At 50.6% G+C, this 24,462-nt stretch overlaps 2 protein-coding genes across 2 annotated transcripts in view; one reads left to right on the forward strand and one right to left on the reverse strand.

The window, feature by feature from the left end:
- The window catches only part of GPALPP1 (GPALPP motifs containing 1), a 58,628-nt gene extending 34,952 nt beyond the window's left edge, over nt 1-23,676 (reverse strand). The window contains exon 1 of the mRNA XM_073580287.1: nt 23,485-23,676. Within this exon, the coding sequence (XP_073436388.1) occupies nt 23,485-23,560 (76 nt within the window). The 5' untranslated portion in view covers nt 23,561-23,676. The remainder of the gene's footprint in view (nt 1-23,484) is intronic.
- A 94-nt stretch (nt 23,677-23,770) lies between these two features.
- Nucleotides 23,771-24,462, forward strand: part of NUFIP1 (nuclear FMR1 interacting protein 1) — a 57,876-nt gene continuing 57,184 nt past the window's right edge. Inside the window, exon 1 of the mRNA XM_073580286.1 lies at nt 23,771-24,243. Coding sequence (XP_073436387.1) covers nt 24,006-24,243 — 238 coding nt within the window. The 5' untranslated portion in view covers nt 23,771-24,005. The remainder of the gene's footprint in view (nt 24,244-24,462) is intronic.

Raw genomic sequence — 24,462 nt, forward strand, 5'->3', positions numbered from 1 at the left:
GTTGTTTTCCTGTTTTAGCCTTTAGGACCGTGTTCATTTTCCCCCTCGTGTTGGTTTATGCTGCTTTACAATAAACTTACACCGTTTAAAAAAAAAAAAAAAAAAAAAAAAAAAAAAAAAAAAAAAGAAGATGAAGGGCTTCTATTCAGCGCAGGAGTAGGAGAAACCACATGCTGTGGTCTTCTGGCTCCTCGTGGTAACCCTGTGACAATCATTACAGGGTGGGACTAGAGGACAAGTGCATAACATTCAGCAACTTTGTCAAAAATTGTAAATGATGAATGAGGCGAAAACATCTGAAAACCCTAAACTCTGCTCACAGTGCCAAACTAAACAAAAAAGTGAACACACAACAGACATCAGAAAAGGCAAAAGTACAAAACACACAACAGTCAACAAAAAACAATAAATTGGGCCCTATGACTTTCAGAAAAACAGTCAAATATAAGCTTACTTGTACAACGACTGACACTACAGTTTATGGCCCTGTGCAGTACCTTTCTATACGTTCTGGGCAGCTTACAAACTGAGTCGCTGGCGGATGCCAAGAACATAATATAAGCAGGTCCTAAGTTATGGATAGTAAAAGCAGAATATTTTTGTCAGTCCTCTGTAAGTCAATACTGCCCCTGGCTTAGTCCTATAAAGTTGTCAGTTCTGGTCATGTGACCTGTGTATTATCCTTCTGTAAGGCCAAATTTACTTCCGCATACTTCATTGTCCGTGGACGGACCACAAAGTCCAGTGTGGCGACGGGTCTCCCAACACTGACTTACATCCTCATATGTGTAAAACCCAAGACAGAAACAAAATGAATATTAACCCTGCTGTAAGTAATTAAAGGGAACCTATCATCAGAAAAAATGCGATTAATCTGCAGGTTAATAATGTTACTAACCTGTCTGGCGCCCACACTTAGGCCTCTTTCACACATCAGTATTTTTATCAGTATTTCATCAGTATTTGTATGCCAAAACCAGGAATGTCTCCAAAATAAGGAACAGACATCAGTCTTTCAATTATATTTTTTTCTCGGTAAGTTCCATTCCTGGCTTTGGCATACAAACACTGATGCAAAATACTGACCAAATAAATACTGATGTGTGAATGAGCCTTTAATAGAACGCTGTTGAAAGAAAGTGAACTTTATTCCCCCCCCCCCACATCGTTCTGGTTTCCGTCATGAGGACGGCACTAGTTCAGTCATTGCTCTGAGTATACAGAGCAACGGCTGTAACCGTGCCCATGACCCTGACTGACAATCCCTCTGCACTCCAATGGAGTGCATTAAAAGAGGTCTGGATACACATGATGAGAGCATTATACTGCCTCTGTACAAATCTCTGGTTAGACCGCACATGGAGTACTGTGTACAGTTTTGGGCACCGATGCTCAGGAAGGATATAATGGAACTAGAGCGGGTACAAAGGAGGGCAACAAAATTAATAAAGGGGATGGGGGAACTACAATACCCAGAGAGATTAGCAAAATTAGGACTATTTAGTCTAGAAAAAAGACGACTGAGGGGTGATCTAATAACCATGTATAAGTATATAAGGGGACAATACAAATATCTCTCCGAGGATCTGTTTATACCAAGGAAGGTGACGGTCACAAGGGGGCTTTCTCTGCGTCTGGAGGAGAAAAGGTTTTTCCACCAACATAGAAGAGGATTCTTTATTGTTAGGGCAGTGAGAATCTGGAATTCCCTGCCTGAGGAGGTGGTGATGGGAACTCAGTCGAAGGGTTCAAGAGAGGCCTGGATGTCTTCCTGGAGTGTAACAATATTGTATCTTACAGTTATTGTTAGGTTCTTTAGAAGGACGTAGATCTGGGGATTTATTCTGACAGAAATTTTTAGGCTGAACTGGATGGACTAATGTCTTTTTTCGGCCTTATTAACTATGTTACTATGAGCCGGCTGTCAGTCAATGGCGGATGTGCGGTTACAGCAGCTGCTTTGTATACTCAGAGCAAGGACTGAACCAGCGCCACCCAAATGACTGAAACCAAAACGCTGCAGGGGAATAAAGTTCATATTGTCCCAGCTGCGTTCGGCTAAGTGCGGACAGGTTAGTAACGGTATTAATCCCATCACTACCTTGACATTTTACTTTTTTTTTTGTTTTTTGCTCCCCTTCTTCTCAGAGCCTTTACTTTTTTGTCTTTTCATCAATATGGCCATGTGAGGGCTTCGTTTTTGCGGGACGAGTTGTACTTTTGAACACCACCATTGGTCTTACCATATAATGTACTGAAAAACGGGAAAAAAAATTCCAAGTGCGGAAAAAAATGTTCACTATTAAAACTGACCTGCCATTATTATTCCACAGGTCATTACGATTTTGCATACCAAAAAATACCAAAAAAAAAAAACCCAAAAAACAATTCATGTTTTGCATTTAAGTGGTGAAAACAAAATCCAAAACTTGTATTTAAAAAAAAAAAAAAAAAAAAAAAAAGTGCCAATTTTAGAGACCCGTAGCATCTCCATTTTTCGGGACCAGGAGCTAGGTGGAGGCTTATTTTTTGCACGCCAACCTGATGGCTTTATTGATACCATTTCGGGGTAGAAACGATGCTTTGTTCGCCCGTTACTGCATTTTATTAAAATGTTGCGGCGACGAAAAAAATGTAATTATGGCATTTTGATTCTTTTTTCTCGTTACCCCGTTTACAGATCGGATTAATTATTTTTATATTTTGATAGATCGGGCCTTTCTGATCATCTGCCATGTGCCGGAAAAGATGCGGGCTCAGCGCCTGAACCCGCATCAAAGAGAGGGAGGTGACCTTTGACGTACCTATACGTCGTACGTCACAAAGGGTTAACTTGTACATTATCCCCACATCTGCAGGTTAATAGTGTTTTTTTCCGTTTATAGGTTACCTTTAAGTAAAAACAATAGTGCTTATGAAGAACATAGGGTACTTAGTAAACACCATTTTTGATATATACCATATACACTCACTGGCCACTTTATTAGGTACACCATGCTAGTAAGGGGTTGGACCCCCTTTTGCCTTCAGAACTGCCTCAATTCTTCGTGGCAGATATTCAACAAGGTGCTGGAAGCATTCCTCAGAGATTTTGGACCATATTGACATGATGGCATCACACAGTTGGCGCAGATTTGTCAGCTGCACATCCCTGATGCGAATCTCCCGTTCCACCACATCCCAAAGATGCTCTATTGGATTGAGATCTGGTGACTGAGGAGGCCATTTGAGTACAGTAAACTCATTGTCATGTTCAAGAAACCAATCTGAGATGATTCGAGCTTTATGACATGGCGCATTATCCTGCTGAAAGTAGCCATCAGATGTTGGGTACATTGTGGTCATAAAGGGATGGACATGGTCAGCAACAATACTCAGGTAGGCTGTGGCGTTGCAACGATGCTCAATTGGTACCAAGGGGCCCAAAGAGTGCCCAGAAAAAATTCCCCACACCATGACACCACCACCACCAGCCTGAACCGTTGATACAAGGCAGGATGGATCCATGCTTTCATGTTGTTTACGCCAAATTCTGACCCTACCATCCGAATGTCGCAGCAGAAATCGAGACTCATCAGACCAGGCAACGTTTTTCCAATCTTCTACTGTCCAATTTCGATGAGCTTGTGCAAATTTTAGCCTCAGTTTCCTGTTCTTAGCTGAGAGGAGTGGTACCCAGTGTGGTCTTCTGCTGCTGTAGCCCATCTGCCTCAAAGTTCGACGCACTGTGCGTTCAGAGATGCTCTTCTGCCTACCTTGGTTGTAACGGGTGGCAATTTGAGTCACTGTTGCCTTTCTATCAGCTCGAACCAGTCTGCCCATTCTCCTCTGACCTCTGGCATCAACATGGCATTTCCGGCCACAGAACTGCCGCTCACTGGATTTTTTTTCTTTTTCGGACCATTCTCTGTAAACCCTAGAGATGGTTGTGCGTGAAAATCCCAGTAGATCAGCAGTTTCTGAAATTCTCAGACCAGCCCTTCTGACACCAACAATCATGCCACGTTCAAAGGCACTCAAATCACCTTTCTTCCCCATACTGATGCTCGGTTTGAACTGCAGGAGATTGTCTTGACCATGTCTACATGCCTAAATGCACTGAGTTGCCGCCATGTGATTGGCTGATTAGAAATTAAGTCTTAACACACAGTTGGACAGGTGTACCTAATAAAGTGGCCAGTGAGTGTATATATATATATATATATATATATATATATATATAAGCATAAAACTATCCCATCAGTGTCAAGGTGCACCCAAATTGGGATGTCGCTGTGGGTTGGCCTTTCAGCTTTCTTTTTTTCAATCAACAGCAGTGTTTACCAAGAAGTCCATGTTCCTTATATGCACTTTTCCGGTCCACATACGGACTGTGACATACGCTCGTGCGGCCTTAGGTTCCGTAATGCCCCCGACTGTTGTCAGATGAATATGCGGAATATTCAGTTGTTAATATAAAATATAACAAACATATAAAGTGATGAATAATTACTAATCCTAAATCAATAGGAATATTTCACTATGTAAGCACAGATGCTTTCGGCCTTTCTACCGATACCAACGTAGGCCCAGCAGCTGGCCGGCCATGCGTCCTTATAGGCTGCCAATCTGCGTGATGCCTAATACCGAATTACAGGAGGTAGCCTCTGGTCACACAGCACTCGTGTCTTCCCTCTGGCAGCTTGTGAATACCGCAGGGACACTTCACATTCTGGCACAGCTAATGAAGCTTTTTCTCTTAATAGTGAAGTGTCTGGCACATTGCCCAGGAACATCTGCTGTAATTGTCAGCGGATACCTAGCTCCAAGAAACCCTAATATATCCATATAAGATCACTATATAACACTATAGACAGAGTATAAAGAACATGTCCAGAGAGCAGCATATAGATAACATATGAATGAAGAGAATGTATTACCTACATAGTGAATCAGGTACGGATACAGAATAATTTGTTTGATCGTTTTTATTTTCCTGTTGTAGATTTTTTTATTCTATATATATTTTTTTGCACAAGCTGATGGGGACAGTCGTCTTGCCTGATTTTGTTAACCCATTCAAGAGATGAGCGCTGTCCAAAGAAGGCAATAGTCTGGACTGTTCACTGAATTCTATGGAAACATGGGTGACATAAAATAGCATAAAAATGATAAAGTCAGACTTTTTTTTCTGGATGAAAAACTGGACTTTCCTTACGCTGGAAATACAAGTCAGCCTATAGGTCAACATGTGAACGTACTGTTGACGACTGTGGTGGTACACAGCATACAATTGTAAGGAACATTTTGGGAAAGGTAGTATAGGGGATGGAAGTGAAAGTGTCAGTAAATTAGAATTAACAAAAAACATCTGCAAAGACTTCCTATGCGTTTAAAAAGGTCTCTTAGTCTGTTTCAGTAGCTCCACAATCATAGGGAAGACTGCTGACTTGAAAGATGTCCAGAAGGCAATCAGTGACACACTCCACAGGGAGGGTAAGCCACTAAATGTCATTGCTAAAAAGCTGGCTGTTCACAGAGTGCTGCATCCAAGCATATTAATGGAAAGTTGAGTGGAAGAAAAAAAGTGTGGTAGAAAAAGGTGCACAAGTAACCAGGATAACCGCAGCCTTGAAAGGATTGTTAAGAAAAGGCCATTCAAAAATTTGGGGGAGATTCACAAGGAGTGGACTGCTGCTGGAGTCATTGCTTCAAGAGCCACCACACACAGACGTATCCAGGACATGGGCTACAAGTGTCGCATTCCTTGTTTCAAGCCACTCGTGACCAATAGACAACGCCTGAAGCGTCTTACCTGGGCCAGGGAGAAAAAGAACTGGACTGTCGCTCAGTGGTCCAAGGTGTTGTTTTCAGATGAAAGTAAATTTTGCAATTAATTTGGAAATCAAGGTCCCAGAGTCTGGAGGAAGCGTGGAGAGGCACTCAATCCAAGCTGCTTGAGGTCTAGTGTGAAGTTTGCACAATCAGTGATGGTTTGTGGAGCAATGTCATCTGCTGATGTACCTCCACTGTGTTTTATCAAGACCAAAGTCAGCGCGGCCATCTACCAGGAAATTTTAGAGCACTTTATGCTTCCCTCTGCTGACAAGCTATTTAGAGATGAAAACTTCATTCTCCAGCAGGACATGGCACCTGTCCACACTGACAAAAGTACCAAAACCTGGTTTAAGAACAACAGTATCACTGTGCTTGATTGGCCAGCAAACTCGACTGACCTTAACTCCATAGAGAATCTATAGGGTATTGTCAAAAGAGAGATGAGAGGCACCAGAACCAACAAGCGAGCTGAATGCTGCTATCAAAGCAACCTGGGCTTCCATAACACCTCAGCAGTGCCACAGGCTGATCGCCTCCATGCCACGCCGCATTGATGCAGTAATAGATGCAAAAGGAGCCACAACTAAGTATTGAGTGCATTTACTGAACATACATTTCAGTAGGCCAACATTTTGGATTTTAAAATATTTTTTCAAGCTGGTATTATAAAGTATTCTAATTTACTGAGATAATGACTTTTGGTTTTCCATTGGCTGTAAGTCATGATAATCAACATTAACAGAAATAAACAACTGAAATAGATCACTCTGTAATGACTCTACTGTATATAAATAAATTAACTTTTTGATGATATTCTAATTTTGTGAGAAGCACCTGTATTATCCGAGCACACCCGAGCATGTTCACTCATCACTAGTACCCACGCTGTAATTCTACATTCGAGTTTAAGGACACGGAGTTTGCGCTGGTCATGATCCAAATCTTGGATATGGAGGTAAGGAAAAAAAAAATCTCACAGCATCTTATCAATCAGTTACACCTCCAATCGCCTTATGTGGAGACAGAACAATATGAACAGGGAGAAGCCAGTCAGGGACCACACCGGTCTAGTAAGGTCTCACACCAGTAGCCCTTCAAGCTGTTTTCTCTAAAATACTTTAGTGTTTTAGTATGAAATGCACCTGGCTGAGATCGTACATCCAGGCTCTGATTCACGCTGATCGTGGTTTTGTGCAGCATGAATCTATAATAGCAAAGTTCCCTTTAAAGGCCCAAATAATCCACCGCTCTCCTTGCTACTCCTCTGCTTCTCTCCTCTACAAACCCCTTCATTGCCTTCCAATTCCAGTGTATCCAGTTCAAACCACTCACACGGACCTATAAAGCTGTCCATATTCTGTCTCCTCCATATATCTCCAATCTAATGTTCAAATATATACCGACATGTAATCTCCGGTCCTCCATAGACCTACTTACCTTCTCTACTCTAGTACGTTCCTCACCCAATCGTCTCCAAAACTCCTCCTTGAATATCCCTCATCCTCTGGAATACTGTGCCCCAACACGTCCGGTTATCTGCCACATTCGCAACTTTTAGACGGAACCTGAAAACTCACCTATTCAGGAAGGTTTAAAGCCTGCAATGACCCCGCTGCCTCCTCATCACTACAACCCCAACATCTTGTAAGCCCACAAAGACAGGACCCTCTCCCTTCTGTGGCAGTCTGCCATTGAGACGTTCATCTGGATTTTGTATGTATCCCATTGTCATGTACAGCATCATGGAATCAATTGTGGTCTAAAAATACAAAAGAATAAAAGGCTGATCTTTAGGCTATGTGCCCACGTTAGTGTTAATAAACGCTCAGAAAACCGGACTCATTCCCAGAAACCGCACGTTTTATTTCCGCACAAAAAACGTGCGTTTGTGATGCGTTTTTTTCCGCGCCGTTTCTGGAAACATTGGAAATGGCTAAAAGGAGATTTTTGTGTACTCACCGTAAAATCTCTTTCTCTTAGCCTTTAATTGGGGGACACAGAACCGTGGGTGTTATGCTGCTGTCCACTAGGAGGCGACACTATGCATAATCTGAAAAAGATTAACTTTGGCTCCTCCTCTGCAGTATACGCCCCTGGACGGCGTCAGCCTTCTCCAGTTTTGTGCCAAAGCATTAGGAGGAACGTAACCAAATAACATAACCATGCCTGTAAGAAGGCTACTATGTACGAGCTCAAAGAACAATATGAGAACTCAACCGTAAAACAACGGCCCATAAGGGCAACAGGGTGGGAGCTGTGTCCCCCAATTAAAGGCTAAGAGAAAGAGATTTTACGGTGAGTACACAAAAATCTCCTTTACTCTGTCGCCTTATTGGGGGACACAGAACCGTGGGACGTCCCAAAGCAGTCCCTGGGTGGGAAGCAATGGACGAATATTGTGCTAGCAGATGCCTAAATTTGGGGCACTGCCGCCTGCAGAACCAGTCTACCCAGGCTCGCATCCGCTGAGGACTGGGTATGAACACTGTAGTGTTTCGTAAACGTGTGTAGGCTGGTCCAAGTGGCCGCCTTACACACTTGTTGTGCCGAAGCCTGATGCCGAATGGCCCAGGAGGCCCCTACTGCCCTTGTAGAGTGTGCCGTGATACCGGCCGGAAGAGGGGAACTGTTAAGTCGGTAGGCCTCATGTATGGTGGACTTCTGGCAAGGGTAGCCTTGGAAGCCGGCAGCCCCTTGCGACTACCTTCCGGAAGAATGAAGAGGGAATCAGACTTCCGGAAAGGTGCAGTCCTGGACACGTAAATCCGCAATGCACTGACGAGGTCAAGCGTATGCAGAGCCTTCTCCACTCTATGAACCGGAACCGGGCAAAGGGATGGCAGTGAAATCTCCTCATTGAGGTGAAAGTTGGACACAGCCTTCGGAAGGAAGGATGGTACCGTGCGGAGAACCACCTTGTCCTGGTGAAAAGCTAGGAAAGGCCGTCTGCAGGAAAGTGCTTACAATTCCGACACTCTGCGTAACGAGGTGATCGCCACTAGAAAAAACCACTTTGAGACAGAATGGAAAGTGGAACTCCTCTAAGAGGTTCGAAGGGTGGAGCTTGCAATGCTGTCAGGACCAGATTGAGGTCCCACGTATCCAGCGGACGTTTGTAGGGAGGAACCAATCGGGAAACTCCCTGGATGAAAGTCCTGACTTGCGGTTTAATAGCAATGCGCTTTTGAAAAAGGACTGAAAGCGCCGACACCTGACTCTTAAGAGAGCTTAAGGATAGCTTGGCGTCTAGGCCCGATTGAAGAAAACCTAGTACCTTCGGGAGGGAATAAGGGAGTGGGACTTGTCCATGAGATTCGCTCCAAGAAAAGAAAGCTCTCCAGGTACGATAATAGAGCTTGGCGGAGGCAGGCTTCCTTGCCCTGATCATAGTTGCAATGACTGCCGTTGAAAAACCTGCCTGGGTTAGAATCCAGGTTTCAAGGGCCATGCCGTCAAATTGAGAGCCCCTGAATTCTGGTGGAAGAACGGACCTTGGGACAGAAGGTCGTGACGGTCGGGTAGACGCCAGGGGACGTCTGCAGTAAGTTGAACGATGTCGGCGTACCATGTATGTCTGGGCCAGTCTGGCGCGATGAGGATGGTTGGAACTCCCTCTTGCTTGATCTTCCTCACGACCCTGGAGATTAGGGGGAGGGGTGGAAAAATGTACAGGAGTCGGAACTGGGACCAGTCCTGGACCAGGGCATCCGCTCCGAGTGACCGCGGGTCGTGTGTCCTGGCCATGAAATTGGGGACCTTGGTACTGAGATGGGATGCCATTAGGTCCACCTCCGGGGTTCCCCAACGTTGACAGATCTGGTAAAAAATCTCGGGATGGAGAGACCACTCCCCCGAGTCCATTCCTTGCCTGCTGAGGAAGTCGGCTTCCCAGTTTTCTACACCCGGAATGTGGACCGCAGAAAGTACCGACCTCGTGTCTTCTGCCCAGTGGAGGATATGCGCCACTTCTCTCATCGCCAGGGCGCTGCGGGTCCCGCCTTGGTGGTTCACGTATGCAACAGCCGTGGCATTGTCCGACTGTATCCGTATGTGCGAGGCTGCAAGCAAGTGATGAAAGGCTCTCAGTGCCAAGAGGATGGCCCTGATTTCCAGAATATTGATGGGCAATGTCACTTCCCTCGGTGACCACTTGCCTTGTGCCCTGTGATGTAGGTGCACCGCCCCCCAGCCTGTCAGACTTGCATCGGTAGTCAGGATCTTCCATTGTCCTGAGAGAAAGGGCTTCCCTCGTGAAAGCGAGGTTGGTTTGAGCCACCAATGCAGGGACCTCCTGGTTGACGACGTCAACCTGAACTCCCTGTCGAGGGAGAAGGGATTCCTGTCCCAAGATCTAAGTATGGCTAGTTGAAGGACCCTGAGGTGAAACTGGGCAAATGGCACTGCCTCTATTGCTGCTGCCATCCGGCCGAGGACTCTCATGGCAAACCGGAGAGATCGAGGAGGACTGCGAAGGAGTGTACGAACTCCCAGACGGATGGCCAGTGTCTTGTCCTTGGGAAGGAGCACCAGGCCCCTGGAGGTGTCGAAAAACATTCCCAGGAATGTTAGAGTCCGAGTTGGGATGGTCGACGATTTCTGTAGGTTGACTAGCCATCCCAGGCGACTCAGAGTGTCTAGAGTGATTGAGACACTGACCTCGCAGTCTTTGAAAGTGGGAGACTTGACGAGGAGGTCGTCCAGGTATGGGACGACTAGGATGCCTCTTGAGTGCAGGACGTCCATGGTGGCCGCCATGACTTTGGTGAACGTTCTTGGAGCCGTGGCGAGTCCGAACGGAAGGGCGACAAACTGGTAGTGGTTTTGGTTGATCGCGAACCTGAGAAACCTTTGGTGGGCGGGGGCAATTGGTATGTGCAGATACACATCCTGTATGTCTATGGAGGCAAGGTATTCTCCCTGCTCCATGGATGCAATGATGGACCGGAGGGACTCCATGCGGAAATGACGGACCCGTACGTAATTGTTGAGCTGTTTTAGGTCCAGTATGGGTCGGACGCTGCCTCCTTTCTTGGGGACTACGAACAGATTTGAGTAGAACCCTCGGAATCTCTCGTTCGCGGGAACCGGCACCAAAACTCCTGCTTGAAGGAGAGAGGAGACCGCTTGGTGGAAAGCACGAGCCTTGTCTGGTAGTGTTGGAGGAATAGAGAGGAAGAACCGGTTCGGTGGAGCGGAAGTGAACTCTATCTTGTATCCGGAAGACACTATTTCCCTGACCCACTTGTCTTCTGTAATAGGCAGCCAGACTTGCTGAAAGAGTAAAAGTCGGCCGCCTACTGGTGGGGTGTCTTCCGGAGTTCGTGAGTCATGATGAAGCGAAGTTCTGAGGTTTTCCTCCCTTGGGTTTCGCTTGGCCTGCTTTCGACTGCCAAGACCTGTCCGGTCGCTGCTGCGTCCGTGGGTTGTCCCTGCGTGGAGAGCGGTTACGGTTTTGCGCTGGGCGCGAAACGGACCAGCCCGAGGAATTCCGAAAGGATCGGAATCGTGTCTGGTTTCTTCGTTTAAACGTGCGTTTCGGTTTTAGTTGAAGGAGAGAGGTACTCTTACCCCCAGTGGCATTGGCTATCATTGTGTCCAACTTTTCGCCGAAAAGTCTTCCAGTAAGATACAGAAGTCGCGTGAGGGACTTCTTTGAGGCCGCATCCGCTTTCCATTCTCGCAGCCAGAGGATGCGTCGGATCGTGATGGCGTTTGATGCTATTCCCGCTACACCTCTTGCAGAATCCAGGGCTGCATGAATCATGTAGTCTGCTACCACTGCTATCTGGACCGCTTGGTCCGAGAGCTCAGGATTTGAAGCTTGAAGACCCTCCTGTAGTTTTTTGGCCCAAGCCAGGATGGCCTTGGCCGCCCACACTGAAGCAAACGCAGGGCCCAGAGAGGCGCCTGCCGCTTTGAAAATAGAACGAGCCAAGCGTTCTACTTGCCGGTCTGCTGCGTCCCTGAGAGTTGAGCTATCTGGCAGAGAGAGTAAGGTCTGCGCTGCTAGCCTCGAAACTGGGGGGTCCACTCCAGGTGGATCTGTCCATTGTTTGGTGTCTGTCTGTGGGAAGGGGTACTTCGCTTCCAAATATTTGCGATTAGCGAATTTCTTCTCAGGCTGCGCAAACTGTTTGGTAAGTATTTTCTCAAACTCATGGTGATTAGGGAAGACCTTAGGTGGTTTCTGAACACTTTCGAAGCAAATCCTATGTTCCGGGACTTCCGGGGCCGACTCTGGAATTTTTAGCACCCGATGGATGGCAGAGATTATGTCCTCAACTAGCGCTGTATTGCTAGGGGGAGAAGGTACCACGGACCTCTCTGTCTCGTTATCTGAGTCGGAGTCACAGATGCCCTCCGAATCCTGTGCCTCGCTAAGGTGATCCCTGGAGGGCGACCTGGGGCGGGGGTCTTCTGTGATGGGGGATCTCTGTGGTAAATTGCACTCTCTGTCTGTGACAGGAGACTGCCTAGGAGACCTGGAATGACGCTGTCGCTCCCTGGAGGGGGACGACCTTGTGCTATAGGATGACTCAGGTGATCGAGACCTGTGGGTCCGCTTACGTCTGCGAGAGTCGGAAGCAGCATGTTCCTGAGACAAGCTGTCCGTTTGCTGTGTAACGTCCATAGCCGGAGCCCGACTCTGCAGAGCTTGCAGCAATGTGGCAGTTAGGTTGTCTATGGACTGTGTCATAGACTGTGACATCTGAGTTGCCCATTCCGGCGTGGCCTGTGACACTGAAGCGTCAGTAGGGACTCCCTGGGGTTCTGACCCAGAGTTCTGGATGCAGTCCCGGCAGTGCGGATACGTGCTGCCACTAGGGAGCGTGGCTTTGCAGGCTGTGCAGAATGCATAGAAACATTCCTGCCTGGTTCTCTTCCTCGAGCCCGGCATAGTGCACAGAGGCTGGCTATAAGGGATCGTACAGGGGTGGCTACGCAGAGGGAACCCACAGATAGCCTTATAGGAAGTATAGATTCACAGCTGAGTAATGAGAACCCAGCTGTGAGCTTACCCCACCGGTGTGACCCTAGGTCCAGCGCCGACAGATCCCAGTTCTGTGCCCCCCGGAGACTGCTGTGATGCTCCTCTCCTGGATCTCATCCAAAAAAAAATGGCCACCGGGACTCTGAGGAGAGGGAGGAGGGGGCGGAGAGCTGAAAAGGGGGCGCTGGGCTGTGTAAAAACGCGCCCTTTCTGCCTCAATCCGCCCCTTCTATGACACTTCAGTGTGTCATTTTAGTCATCCGGGGGGCGGGCCGGGGGGAGGGGAAAAGGCGGCGGCTTCGGCTAGGCCGAAGCCGCGGTCTAAATTAGAGGCCTGATGCCCAGGAGGGCTCCAGAGCGGCGCGGTAGTCCGGGGGGGGGGGGCGGATTTGTACCAAACCCCCCCAGAATGGTCGACTGGATAGCGGTAGGGGTAGCGGGGGTAGCGGTTCCTGTATGGGGGGCCCCCGGAGCGCTATGGAGCCGCTGCTGCTGCAGAGACAGGGACGCAGAAAAGCCCTGTCTCTGCTGTGCCATCCAGTCCACACCCTCCCCCGGCCCCAACAGGATCCCTCAGCCAGCCTGGGGTCCCTGGAAGCTGTGGAATGCTGCCTGTACTCCGACCCTACCTGAGGCGTCTCAACCTAATGCCCCCTGCGGGGGATTAGGGAGGGTGCGTCTGTCACCGTCAGGGGGTCTTCATCCTCTCCTCAACCTCAACCCAGACCCCAAAGGGGTTGGGGAAGGAGGGGGGTCTCGACCTCGAACCAGGACCCGAGGGACTGGGGAGGGAGCGACATGGGGAATAGCCACCTCGACCTCAACCGGGTACCCCTAATGGGGGACCGAGGAGGGAGCCATGCCGGGAGTCTCGCTGGAGACCCGCTTTTCTTCATCTGTAGTCCTTTGGAAAAAAATCCATGAAAAAGACGGAGTAAAAAAAAAAATTCTTAGGTGTGCCTCCTGCGACACTAAGCAAAAACTGGAGAAGGCTGACGCCGTCCAGGGGCGTATACTGCAGAGGAGGAGCCAAAGTTAATCTTTTTCAGATTATGCATAGTGTCGAATCCTAGTGGACAGCAGCATAACACCCACGGTTCTGTGTCCCCCAATAAGGCGACAGAGTAAAACGTGCAGCTATGCGGAAATTAATGAGCATGCTGCGTTTTTAGCCGCTAAGCGTTTTCTAAGCGTTTAAAAACGCATGCATTGGCATAAAAAGCCAAAAAAGCATTAAACTTAATGGGAAGCTTCTTTTTAGCGTTTCTGCAGCGTCTGATCTAGCTCAAACGAAGCAGAAACGCTTACAAAAATGCAATGTGGGCACACAGCCTTAATGTACAGGAGTCAGTCTGCCATCCCGCTTGTAGTCCACAAGGAAAACTGAAAGACATTACAATTTTTTGTAATTAATATAGATAGTGACATTAAAAGCAAACAAAACACCGAGTATATGGGTTGTGGGACTGGTTTTAAACCAATAAAATGAGACATACCCCCGCACACACTAAAGGTACTGTCACACTTAGCGATGCACCAGCGATATGACGCGGTCAGGATCGCTGGTGCATCGCTAAGTGGTCACTAGTGAGCTGCCACACAGGCAGATCTCACCAGCGATGCAGCGGTCGGGAGTCGCTACTTACCTGTCACACTAGGCGATCCTGACGTCCTCCCGCCCGCGTCCACACGTCGCTCGTCGGCGCCACAGGAAGCCCAGCAGGAAGCTGACGACGAGAAACAGTCCAGGACGTTGTCACGCGATCAGCGATAACCAGCGGGGGAGCCGGTCGGAGGTAAGTATCAGACACAGTGATATCGCTAGCAATATCGCTGCTACGTCACAAAAGCCAGTGATGTTATAGCGATATCGCTTAGTGTGACAGGCCATTAACCCCTGGGGCTCCTGGACAGGTCACATTTATTCTCTTGGTCGCACTGCACAACCAACCCTGGGGATAATAGGATTCTATTGCTTCTCAATGACATTGATCTCAGCAGTCTTAGTGGAACCACACGGTAGACATACTAAGGCTGGGATTCTCACTAATGATGGGCGCGTAGTATCGTTGCTCGGGTGACCTCCGAGTATTTTGCCGTGCGTGGAGATTTAGTTTTCGTCGCCTCAGCTGCATGATTTGCAACTTCTAGACAGCCTGAATACATGTGAAATTTCTAACAAACAGACAACCCCCATATGTATTCAGGCTGTCTAGCAGCCACAAATCATGCAGCTGTGTCGACAGAAACTAAGGGTATGTGCACACGCTGTGGATTCCGCTGCGTTTCCGCAGCGGTTTTGGTCGTTGCGGACCCGCAGCAGTTTTAGCTGCGGTGTACAGTACCATTCAAATGAATGGTAAAAAAAAACCGCTGTGTAGACGTTGCAGAAAAATCCGCGCGGATTTGCTGCGGTTTTGAAACCGTAGAAAGAAGTGACTTGTCAATTCTTTCTGCGGAATCCGCAGCGGGTTCCTATCTCCACCATTGTGGAGATGGTGAATCCGCAGGACCAAACCGCAGGCAAAACCGCAGATAATCCGCAGGTCTTTTGACCTGCGGTTTATCTGCGGTTTTTAAAAAAAAGAGTGCGGATTAATCCGCAGCGGATTCCGCAGCGTCTGCACACACACTAAATCTCCGAGCAAGGCAAAATACTCGGAGGACACCTGAGCACCGAGTATACCCGCTCATCACTAATTCTCACTGTTATTAGCCAAGTATCCCCTATTTAGTAGGAAATAACAGCAGCAAGGCCCAGCACCTGCAGAAAGCTCGGTAAGCTTACCAGCCAGTCATGGGACACTTACATAGTAAATGCACTTGTTTTTCATAATCTACAGCACAAGCGAGATAAGAAACTTTGTGATCTATCTTAATAGAAAAAATGAAGCATTCCCTACGTATCAGTCATATATCTCTCAGCATGTATCATTCACTCTCAAAAACGCTCAAATTTTTCTACAGATCTGTCTTTCAAATTACACTTTCTGCCTATGAAAGTCTATGAAGTCCATGCAAGATACAAGTCAAATAGAGGCCAGAAATAGTGTCATTCCTTACACAATGCTGGCTTATTCTGAATAGTTACCTAAAAGTGCAGCGACACTACAAAAGACAGTCACCGGATCTCAGCCAGCATCGAGCGCTAGGAAGGACCACGGAGAAGAAGAAAAGGTACAAGATTTTAGGAGCTGAGAATCTCAGGGCTGCCCTACAATAACACAGAGATAACCACCCTACAGGGAGCACAGCTATGATCAGACTCCGCTGTGCAGGGCAATAACCACCCTACAGGGAGCACAGCTATGATCAGACTCCGCTGTGCAGGGCAATAACCGCCCTACAGGGAGCACAGCTATGATCAGACTCCGCTGTGCAGGGCAATAACCGCCCTACAGGGAGCACAGCTAGGATCAGACTCCGCTGTGCAGGGCAATAACCGCCCTACAGGGAGCACAGCTATGATCAGACTCCACTGTGCAGGGCAATAACCGCCCTACAGGGAGCACAGCTATGATCAGACTCCACTGTGCAGGGCAATAACCACCCTACAGGGAGCACAGCTATGATCAGACTCCGCTGTGCAGGGCAATAACCACCCTACAGGGAGCACAGCTATGACCAGACTCCGCTGTGCAGGGCAATAACCACCCTACAGGGAGCACAGCTATGATCAGACTCTGCTGTGCAGGGCAATTACCACCCTACAGGGAGCACAGCTAGGACCAGACTCCGCTGTGCAGGGCAATAACCACCCTACAGGGAGCACAGCTATGATCAGACTCCGCTGTGCAGGGCAATAACCACCCTACAGGGAGCACAGCTATGATCAGACTCCGCTGTGCAGGGCAATAACCACCCTACAGGGAGCACAGCTATGATCAGACTCCGCTGTGCAGGGCAATAACCACCCTACAGGGAGCACAGCTATGATCAGACTCCGCTGTGCAGGGCAATTACCACCCTACAGGGAGCACAGCTAGGACCAGAGTCCGCTGTGCAGGGCAATAACCACCCTACAGGGAGCACAGCTATGATCAGACTCCGCTGTGCAGGGGAATAACCGCCCTACAGGGAGCACAGATATGATCAGACTCCACTGCGCAGGGCAATAACCTCCCTACAGGGAGCACAGCTAGGACCAGACTCCGCTGTGCAGGGCAATAACCACCCTACAGGGAGCACAGCTATGATCAGACTCCGCTGTGCAGGGCAATAACCACCCTACAGGGAGCACAGCTAGGATCAGACTCCACTGTGCAGGGCAATAACCGCCCTACAGGGAGCACAGCTAGGACCAGACTCCGCTGTGCAGGGCAATAACCACCCTACAGGGAGCACAGCTATGATCAGACTCCGCTGTGCAGGACAATAACCATCCTACAGGGAGCACAGCCATGATCAGACTCCGCTCTGCAGGGCAATAACCACCCTACAGGGAGCACAGCTAGGATCAGACTCCTCTGTGCAGGGCAATAACCACCCTACAGGGAGCACAGCTAGGATCAGACTCCTCTGTGCAGGACAATAACCACCCTACAGGGAGCACAGCTATGATCAGATTCCACTGTGCACTGTGTGCAGGGCAATAACCACCCTACAGGGAGCACAGCTAGGATCAGACTCCTCTGTGCAGGGCAATAACCACCCTACAGGGAGCACAGCTAGGATCAGACTCCGCTGTGCAGGGGAATAACCGCCCTACAGGGAGCACAGATATGATCAGACTCCACTGCGCAGGGCAATAACCTCCCTACAGGGAGCACAGCTAGGACCAGACTCCGCTGTGCAGGGCAATAACCACCCTACAGGGAGCACAGCTATGATCAGACTCCGCTGTGCAGGGCAATAACCGCCCTACAGGGAGCACAGCTATGATCAGACTCCGCTGTGCAGGGCAATAACCACCCTACAGGGAGCACAGCTAGGATCAGACTCCACTGTGCAGGGCAATAACCGCCCTACAGGGAGCACAGCTAGGACCAGACTCCGCTGTGCAGGGCAATAACCACCCTACAGGGAGCACAGCTATGATCAGACTCCGCTGTGCAGGACAATAACCATCCTACAGGGAGCACAGCCATGATCAGACTCCGCTCTGCAGGGCAATAACCACCCTACAGGGAGCACAGCTAGGATCAGACTCCTCTGTGCAGGGCAATAACCACCCTACAGGGAGCACAGCTAGGATCAGACTCCTCTGTGCAGGACAATAACCACCCTACAGGGAGCACAGCTATGATCAGATTCCACTGTGCACTGTGTGCAGGGCAATAACCACCCTACAGGGAGCACAGCTAGGATCAGACTCCTCTGTGCAGGGCAATAACCACCCTACAGGGAGCACAGCTAGGATCAGACTCCTCTGTGCAGGGCAATAACCACCCTACAGGGAGCACAGCTATGATCAGACTCCACTGTGCACTGTGTGCAGGGCAATAACCACCCTACAGGGAGCACAGCTATGATCAGACTCCTCTGTGCAAGGCAATAACCACCCTACAGGGAGCACAGCTATGATCAGACTCCACTGTGCAGGACAATAACCACCCTACAGGGAGCACAGCTAGGATCAGACTCCGCTGTGCAGGGCAATAACCGCCCTACAGGGAGCACAGCTATGATCAGACTCCACTGTGCAGGGCAATAACCACCCTACAGGGAGCACAGCTATGCTCAGACTCCGCTGTGCAGGGCAATTACCACCCTACAGGGAGCACAGCTAGGACCAGACTCCGCTGTGCAGGGCAATAACCACCCTACAGGGAGCACAGCTATGATCAGACTCCGCTGCGCAGGGGAATAACCGCCCTACAGGGAGCACAGCTATGATCAGACTCCACTGCGCAGGGCAATAACCACCCTACAGGGAGCACAGCTATGATCAGACTCCACTGTGCAGGGGAATAACCACCCTACAGGGAGCACAGCTATGATCAGACTCCACTGTGCAGGGCAATAACCGCCCTACAGGGAGCACAGCTAGGATCAGACTCCTCTGTGCAGGGCAATAACCACCCTACAGGGAGCACAGCTATGATCAGACTCCACTGTGCAGGGCAATAACCGCCCTACAGGGAGCACAGCTATGATCAGACTCCACTGTGCAGGGCAATAACCGCCCTACAGGGAGCACAGCTATGATCAGACTCCGCTGTGCAGGGCAATAACCGCCCTACAGGGAGCACAGCTATGATCAGACTCCGCTGTGCAGGGCAATAACCACCCTACAGGGAGCACAGCTATGATCAGACTCCGCTGTGCAGGGCAATAACCACCCTACAGGGAGCACAGCTATGATCAGACTCCACTGTGCAGGGCAATAACCGCCCTACAGGGAGCACAGCTATGATCAGACTCCACTGTGCAGGGCAATAACCACCCTACAGGGAGCACAGCTATGATCAGACTCCACTGTGCAGGGCAATAACCACCCTACAGGGAGCACAGCTATGATCAGACTCCGCTGTGCAGGACAATAACCACCCTACAGGGAGCACAGCTATGATCAGACTCCGCTGTGCAGGGCAATAACCACCCTACAGGGAGCACAGCTATGATCAGACTCCACTGTGCAGGGCAATAACCGCCCTACAGGGAGCACAGCTAGGATCAGACTCCGCTGTGCAGGGCAATAACCGCCCTACAGGGAGCACAGCTATGATCAGACTCCACTGTGCAGGGCAATAACCACCCTACAGGGAGCACAGCTATGATCAGACTCCGCTGTGCAGGGCAATAACCACCCTACAGGGAGCACAGCTATGATCAGACTCCGCTGTGCAGGGCAATAACCACCCTACAGGGAGCACAGCTATGATCAGACTCTGCTGTGCAGGGCAATTACCACCCTACAGGGAGCACAGCTAGGACCAGACTCCGCTGTGCAGGGCAATAACCACCCTACAGGGAGCACAGCTATGATCAGACTCCGCTGTGCAGGGCAATAACCACCCTACAGGGAGCACAGCTATGATCAGACTCCGCTGTGCAGGGCAATAACCACCCTACAGGGAGCACAGCTATGATCAGACTCCGCTGTGCAGGGCAATAACCACCCTACAGGGAGCACAGCTATGATCAGACTCCGCTGTGCAGGGCAATTACCACCCTACAGGGAGCACAGCTAGGACCAGAGTCCGCTGTGCAGGGCAATAACCACCCTACAGGGAGCACAGCTATGATCAGACTCCGCTGTGCAGGGGAATAACCGCCCTACAGGGAGCACAGCTATGATCAGACTCCACTGCGCAGGGCAATAACCTCCCTACAGGGAGCACAGCTAGGACCAGACTCCGCTGTGCAGGGCAATAACCACCCTACAGGGAGCACAGCTATGATCAGACTCCGCTGTGCAGGGCAATAACCGCCCTACAGGGAGCACAGCTATGATCAGACTCCGCTGTGCAGGGCAATAACCACCCTACAGGGAGCACAGCTAGGATCAGACTCCACTGTGCAGGGCAATAACCGCCCTACAGGGAGCACAGCTAGGACCAGACTCCGCTGTGCAGGGCAATAACCACCCTACAGGGAGCACAGCTAGGACCAGACTCCGCTGTGCAGGGCAATAACCACCCTACAGGGAGCACAGCTATGATCAGACTCCGCTGTGCAGGACAATAACCATCCTACAGGGAGCACAGCCATGATCAGACTCCGCTCTGCAGGGCAATAACCACCCTACAGGGAGCACAGCTAGGATCAGACTCCTCTGTGCAGGGCAATAACCACCCTACAGGGAGCACAGCTAGGATCAGACTCCTCTGTGCAGGACAATAACCACCCTACAGGGAGCACAGCTATGATCAGATTCCACTGTGCACTGTGTGCAGGGCAATAACCACCCTACAGGGAGCACAGCTAGGATCAGACTCCTCTGTGCAGGGCAATAACCACCCTACAGGGAGCACAGCTAGGATCAGACTCCTCTGTGCAGGGCAATAACCACCCTACAGGGAGCACAGCTATGATCAGACTCCACTGTGCACTGTGTGCAGGGCAATAACCACCCTACAGGGAGCACAGCTATGATCAGACTCCTCTGTGCAAGGCAATAACCACCCTACAGGGAGCACAGCTATGATCAGACTCCACTGTGCAGGACAATAACCACCCTACAGGGAGCACAGCTAGGATCAGACTCCGCTGTGCAGGGCAATAACCGCCCTACAGGGAGCACAGCTATGATCAGACTCCACTGTGCAGGGCAATAACCACCCTACAGGGAGCACAGCTATGCTCAGACTCCGCTGTGCAGGGCAATTACCACCCTACAGGGAGCACAGCTAGGACCAGACTCCGCTGTGCAGGGCAATAACCACCCTACAGGGAGCACAGCTATGATCAGACTCCGCTGCGCAGGGGAATAACCGCCCTACAGGGAGCACAGCTATGATCAGACTCCACTGCGCAGGGCAATAACCACCCTACAGGGAGCACAGCTATGATCAGACTCCACTGTGCAGGGGAATAACCACCCTACAGGGAGCACAGCTATGATCAGACTCCACTGTGCAGGGCAATAACCGCCCTACAGGGAGCACAGCTAGGATCAGACTCCTCTGTGCAGGGCAATAACCACCCTACAGGGAGCACAGCTATGATCAGACTCCACTGTGCAGGGCAATAACCGCCCTACAGGGAGCACAGCTATGATCAGACTCCACTGTGCAGGGCAATAACCGCCCTACAGGGAGCACAGCTATGATCAGACTCCGCTGTGCAGGGCAATAACCGCCCTACAGGGAGCACAGCTATGATCAGACTCCGCTGTGCAGGGCAATAACCACCCTACAGGGAGCACAGCTATGATCAGACTCCGCTGTGCAGGGCAATAACCACCCTACAGGGAGCACAGCTATGATCAGACTCCACTGTGCAGGGCAATAACCGCCCTACAGGGAGCACAGCTATGATCAGACTCCACTGTGCAGGGCAATAACCACCCTACAGGGAGCACAGCTATGATCAGACTCCACTGTGCAGGGCAATAACCACCCTACAGGGAGCACAGCTATGATCAGACTCCGCTGTGCAGGACAATAACCACCCTACAGGGAGCACAGCTATGATCAGACTCCGCTGTGCAGGGCAATAACCGCCCTACAGGGAGCACAGCTATGATCAGACTCCGCTGTGCAGGGCAATAACCACCCTACAGGGAGCACAGCTATGATCAGACTCCACTGTGCAGGGCAATAACCACCCTACAGGGAGCACAGCTATGATCAGACTCCACTGTGCAGGGCAATAACCGCCCTACAGGGAGCACAGCTAGGATCAGACTCCTCTGTGCAGGGCAATAACCACCCTACAGGGAGCACAGCTATGATCAGACTCCACTGTGCAGGGCAATAACCGCCCTACAGGGAGCACAGCTATGATCAGACTCCACTGTGCAGGGCAATAACCGCCCTACAGGGAGCACAGCTATGATCAGACTCCGCTGTGCAGGGCAATAACCGCCCTACAGGGAGCACAGCTATGATCAGACTCCGCTGTGCAGGGCAATAACCACCCTACAGGGAGCACAGCTATGATCAGACTCCGCTGTGCAGGGCAATAACCACCCTACAGGGAGCACAGCTATGATCAGACTCCACTGTGCAGGGCAATAACCGCCCTACAGGGAGCACAGCTATGATCAGACTCCACTGTGCAGGGCAATAACCACCCTACAGGGAGCACAGCTATGATCAGACTCCACTGTGCAGGGCAATAACCACCCTACAGGGAGCACAGCTATGATCAGACTCCGCTGTGCAGGACAATAACCACCCTACAGGGAGCACAGCTATGATCAGACTCCGCTGTGCAGGGCAATAACCGCCCTACAGGGAGCACAGCTATGATCAGACTCCGCTGTGCAGGGCAATAACCACCCTACAGGGAGCACAGCTATGATCAGACTCCACTGTGCAGGGCAATAACCACCCTACAGGGAGCACAGCTATGATCAGACTCTGCTGTGCAGGGCAATAACCACCCTACAGGGAGCACAGCTATGATCAGACTCTGCTGTGCAGGGCAATAACCACCCTACAGGGAGCACAGCTAGGACCAGACTCCGCTGTGCAGGGCAATAACCGCCCTACAGGGAGCACAGCTATGATCAGACTCCGCTGTGCAGGGCAATAACCACCCTACAGGGAGCACAGCTATGATCAGACTCCGCTGTGCAGGGCAATAACCACCCTACAGGGAGCACAGCTAGGACCAGACTCCGCTGTGCAGGGCAATAACCGCCCTACAGGGAGCACAGCTATGATCAGACTCTGCTGTGCAGGGCAATAACCGCCCTACAGGGAGCACAGCTAGGAACAGAATCCACTATGCAGGGCAATAACCGCCCTACAGGGAGCACAGCTATGATCAGACTCTGCTGTGCAGGGCAATAACCGCCCTACAGGGAGCACAGCTAGGAACAGAATCCACTATGCAGGGCAATCCCTGCAGAAGCATCACCACTTCTCCCTAATATAGGGCTCTTCAGCTGTGACACTACAACTCCCATCGGGTCTGTGACTGTCGGAGTATGATGGGCACTGTGACTGCTCAGCAGCTGGAGCAGCACAGGTCGGAGATGCCCCACACCTTCAAGCCGGGGAGCACTGAGACAGACTGCAGAGTGCTCGGACAAATCTGGGTGCTCAGCAATGGCCTCTGTATACCTTCTCCATCATCATCTTGATCGTTACCACCACAGAATCCAGGCGGCAGAGCCGGACCGATCAGATCCCGGGACATCTTGAACGGAGGAGGGCTTAGGGTGACGTCACTTCTTTGCGCTATAGCACTTCCGCCCTACAGTAGGTCGCAGCCACTGCCAGAGCCATGACCTCTCTGATGACCGGTGATTGTTCCTGATCAGCTCACCGTTCTCTTCTTTCCATACGGACACTACACGGACAGACAAAAAGCAAGCAGACTCGGAGGCCATAAAGTGAGAGTTGGTCGCTTTCGAAATGACGTTTGCGTTCCAGACGATCACGTGATACGGGCTGAGGGCGCACGCCGCCATATTTGATTCGGGCTTCCCATCTCTCCCCTCTTTGCACTGCATAATATACTTCACGTTTGCACCGTATCTCAGGTATGAGCGGCCGCACGTGTGCAGTGTGAGGAGCCCGGCGGCCTGTACCCGCCTCACCCGTTGACCTGCAGGCGGATTCTTTCCGTGTGTTGACCCTATATGTCCCCCGGAAGTGAGCGCCACATGCACGCCGTTATCATGGAGCAGCATGCCGCGTACCCTCCTCCCGTGCTCCGGCCACCGGCGTTCTCCGCCATCGCGAATCCCGGGCACACAGGACTCTGGCAGCCGCCACCGAGCAGCGGCCATCATGGGCTGTGGACTACAGGGGCGCCACCTGCCCCCTGGCATGGAGGATGGCATCAGTGGGGATCCCAGCACGGACAGCAGCGCCCCGGTGAGTGATGTTCCTGCTGGCACGGGGCAGGCGGTGGGTGTAGCACACAATGGTGGCTTCTGCTGCCTGTAGCCCACCAGCCCCGCTGACTCTGGGGCCCGGTGTTCAGCCAATGTGACAGTCCCCTCATTCACAGATGTACCTCTGCTGCCATATGGGAGGGCTGAGATGCCGCCCTGTGTGTACAGAGCCCGGTGTATGATGCCCACTACCGCTCCT

Source organism: Dendrobates tinctorius, unplaced genomic scaffold, assembly GCF_039654945.1.
Source record: "Dendrobates tinctorius isolate UK_male_01 unplaced genomic scaffold, ASM3965494v1 ptg000064l, whole genome shotgun sequence".
Lineage (NCBI taxonomy): Eukaryota > Metazoa > Chordata > Amphibia > Anura > Dendrobatidae > Dendrobates > Dendrobates tinctorius.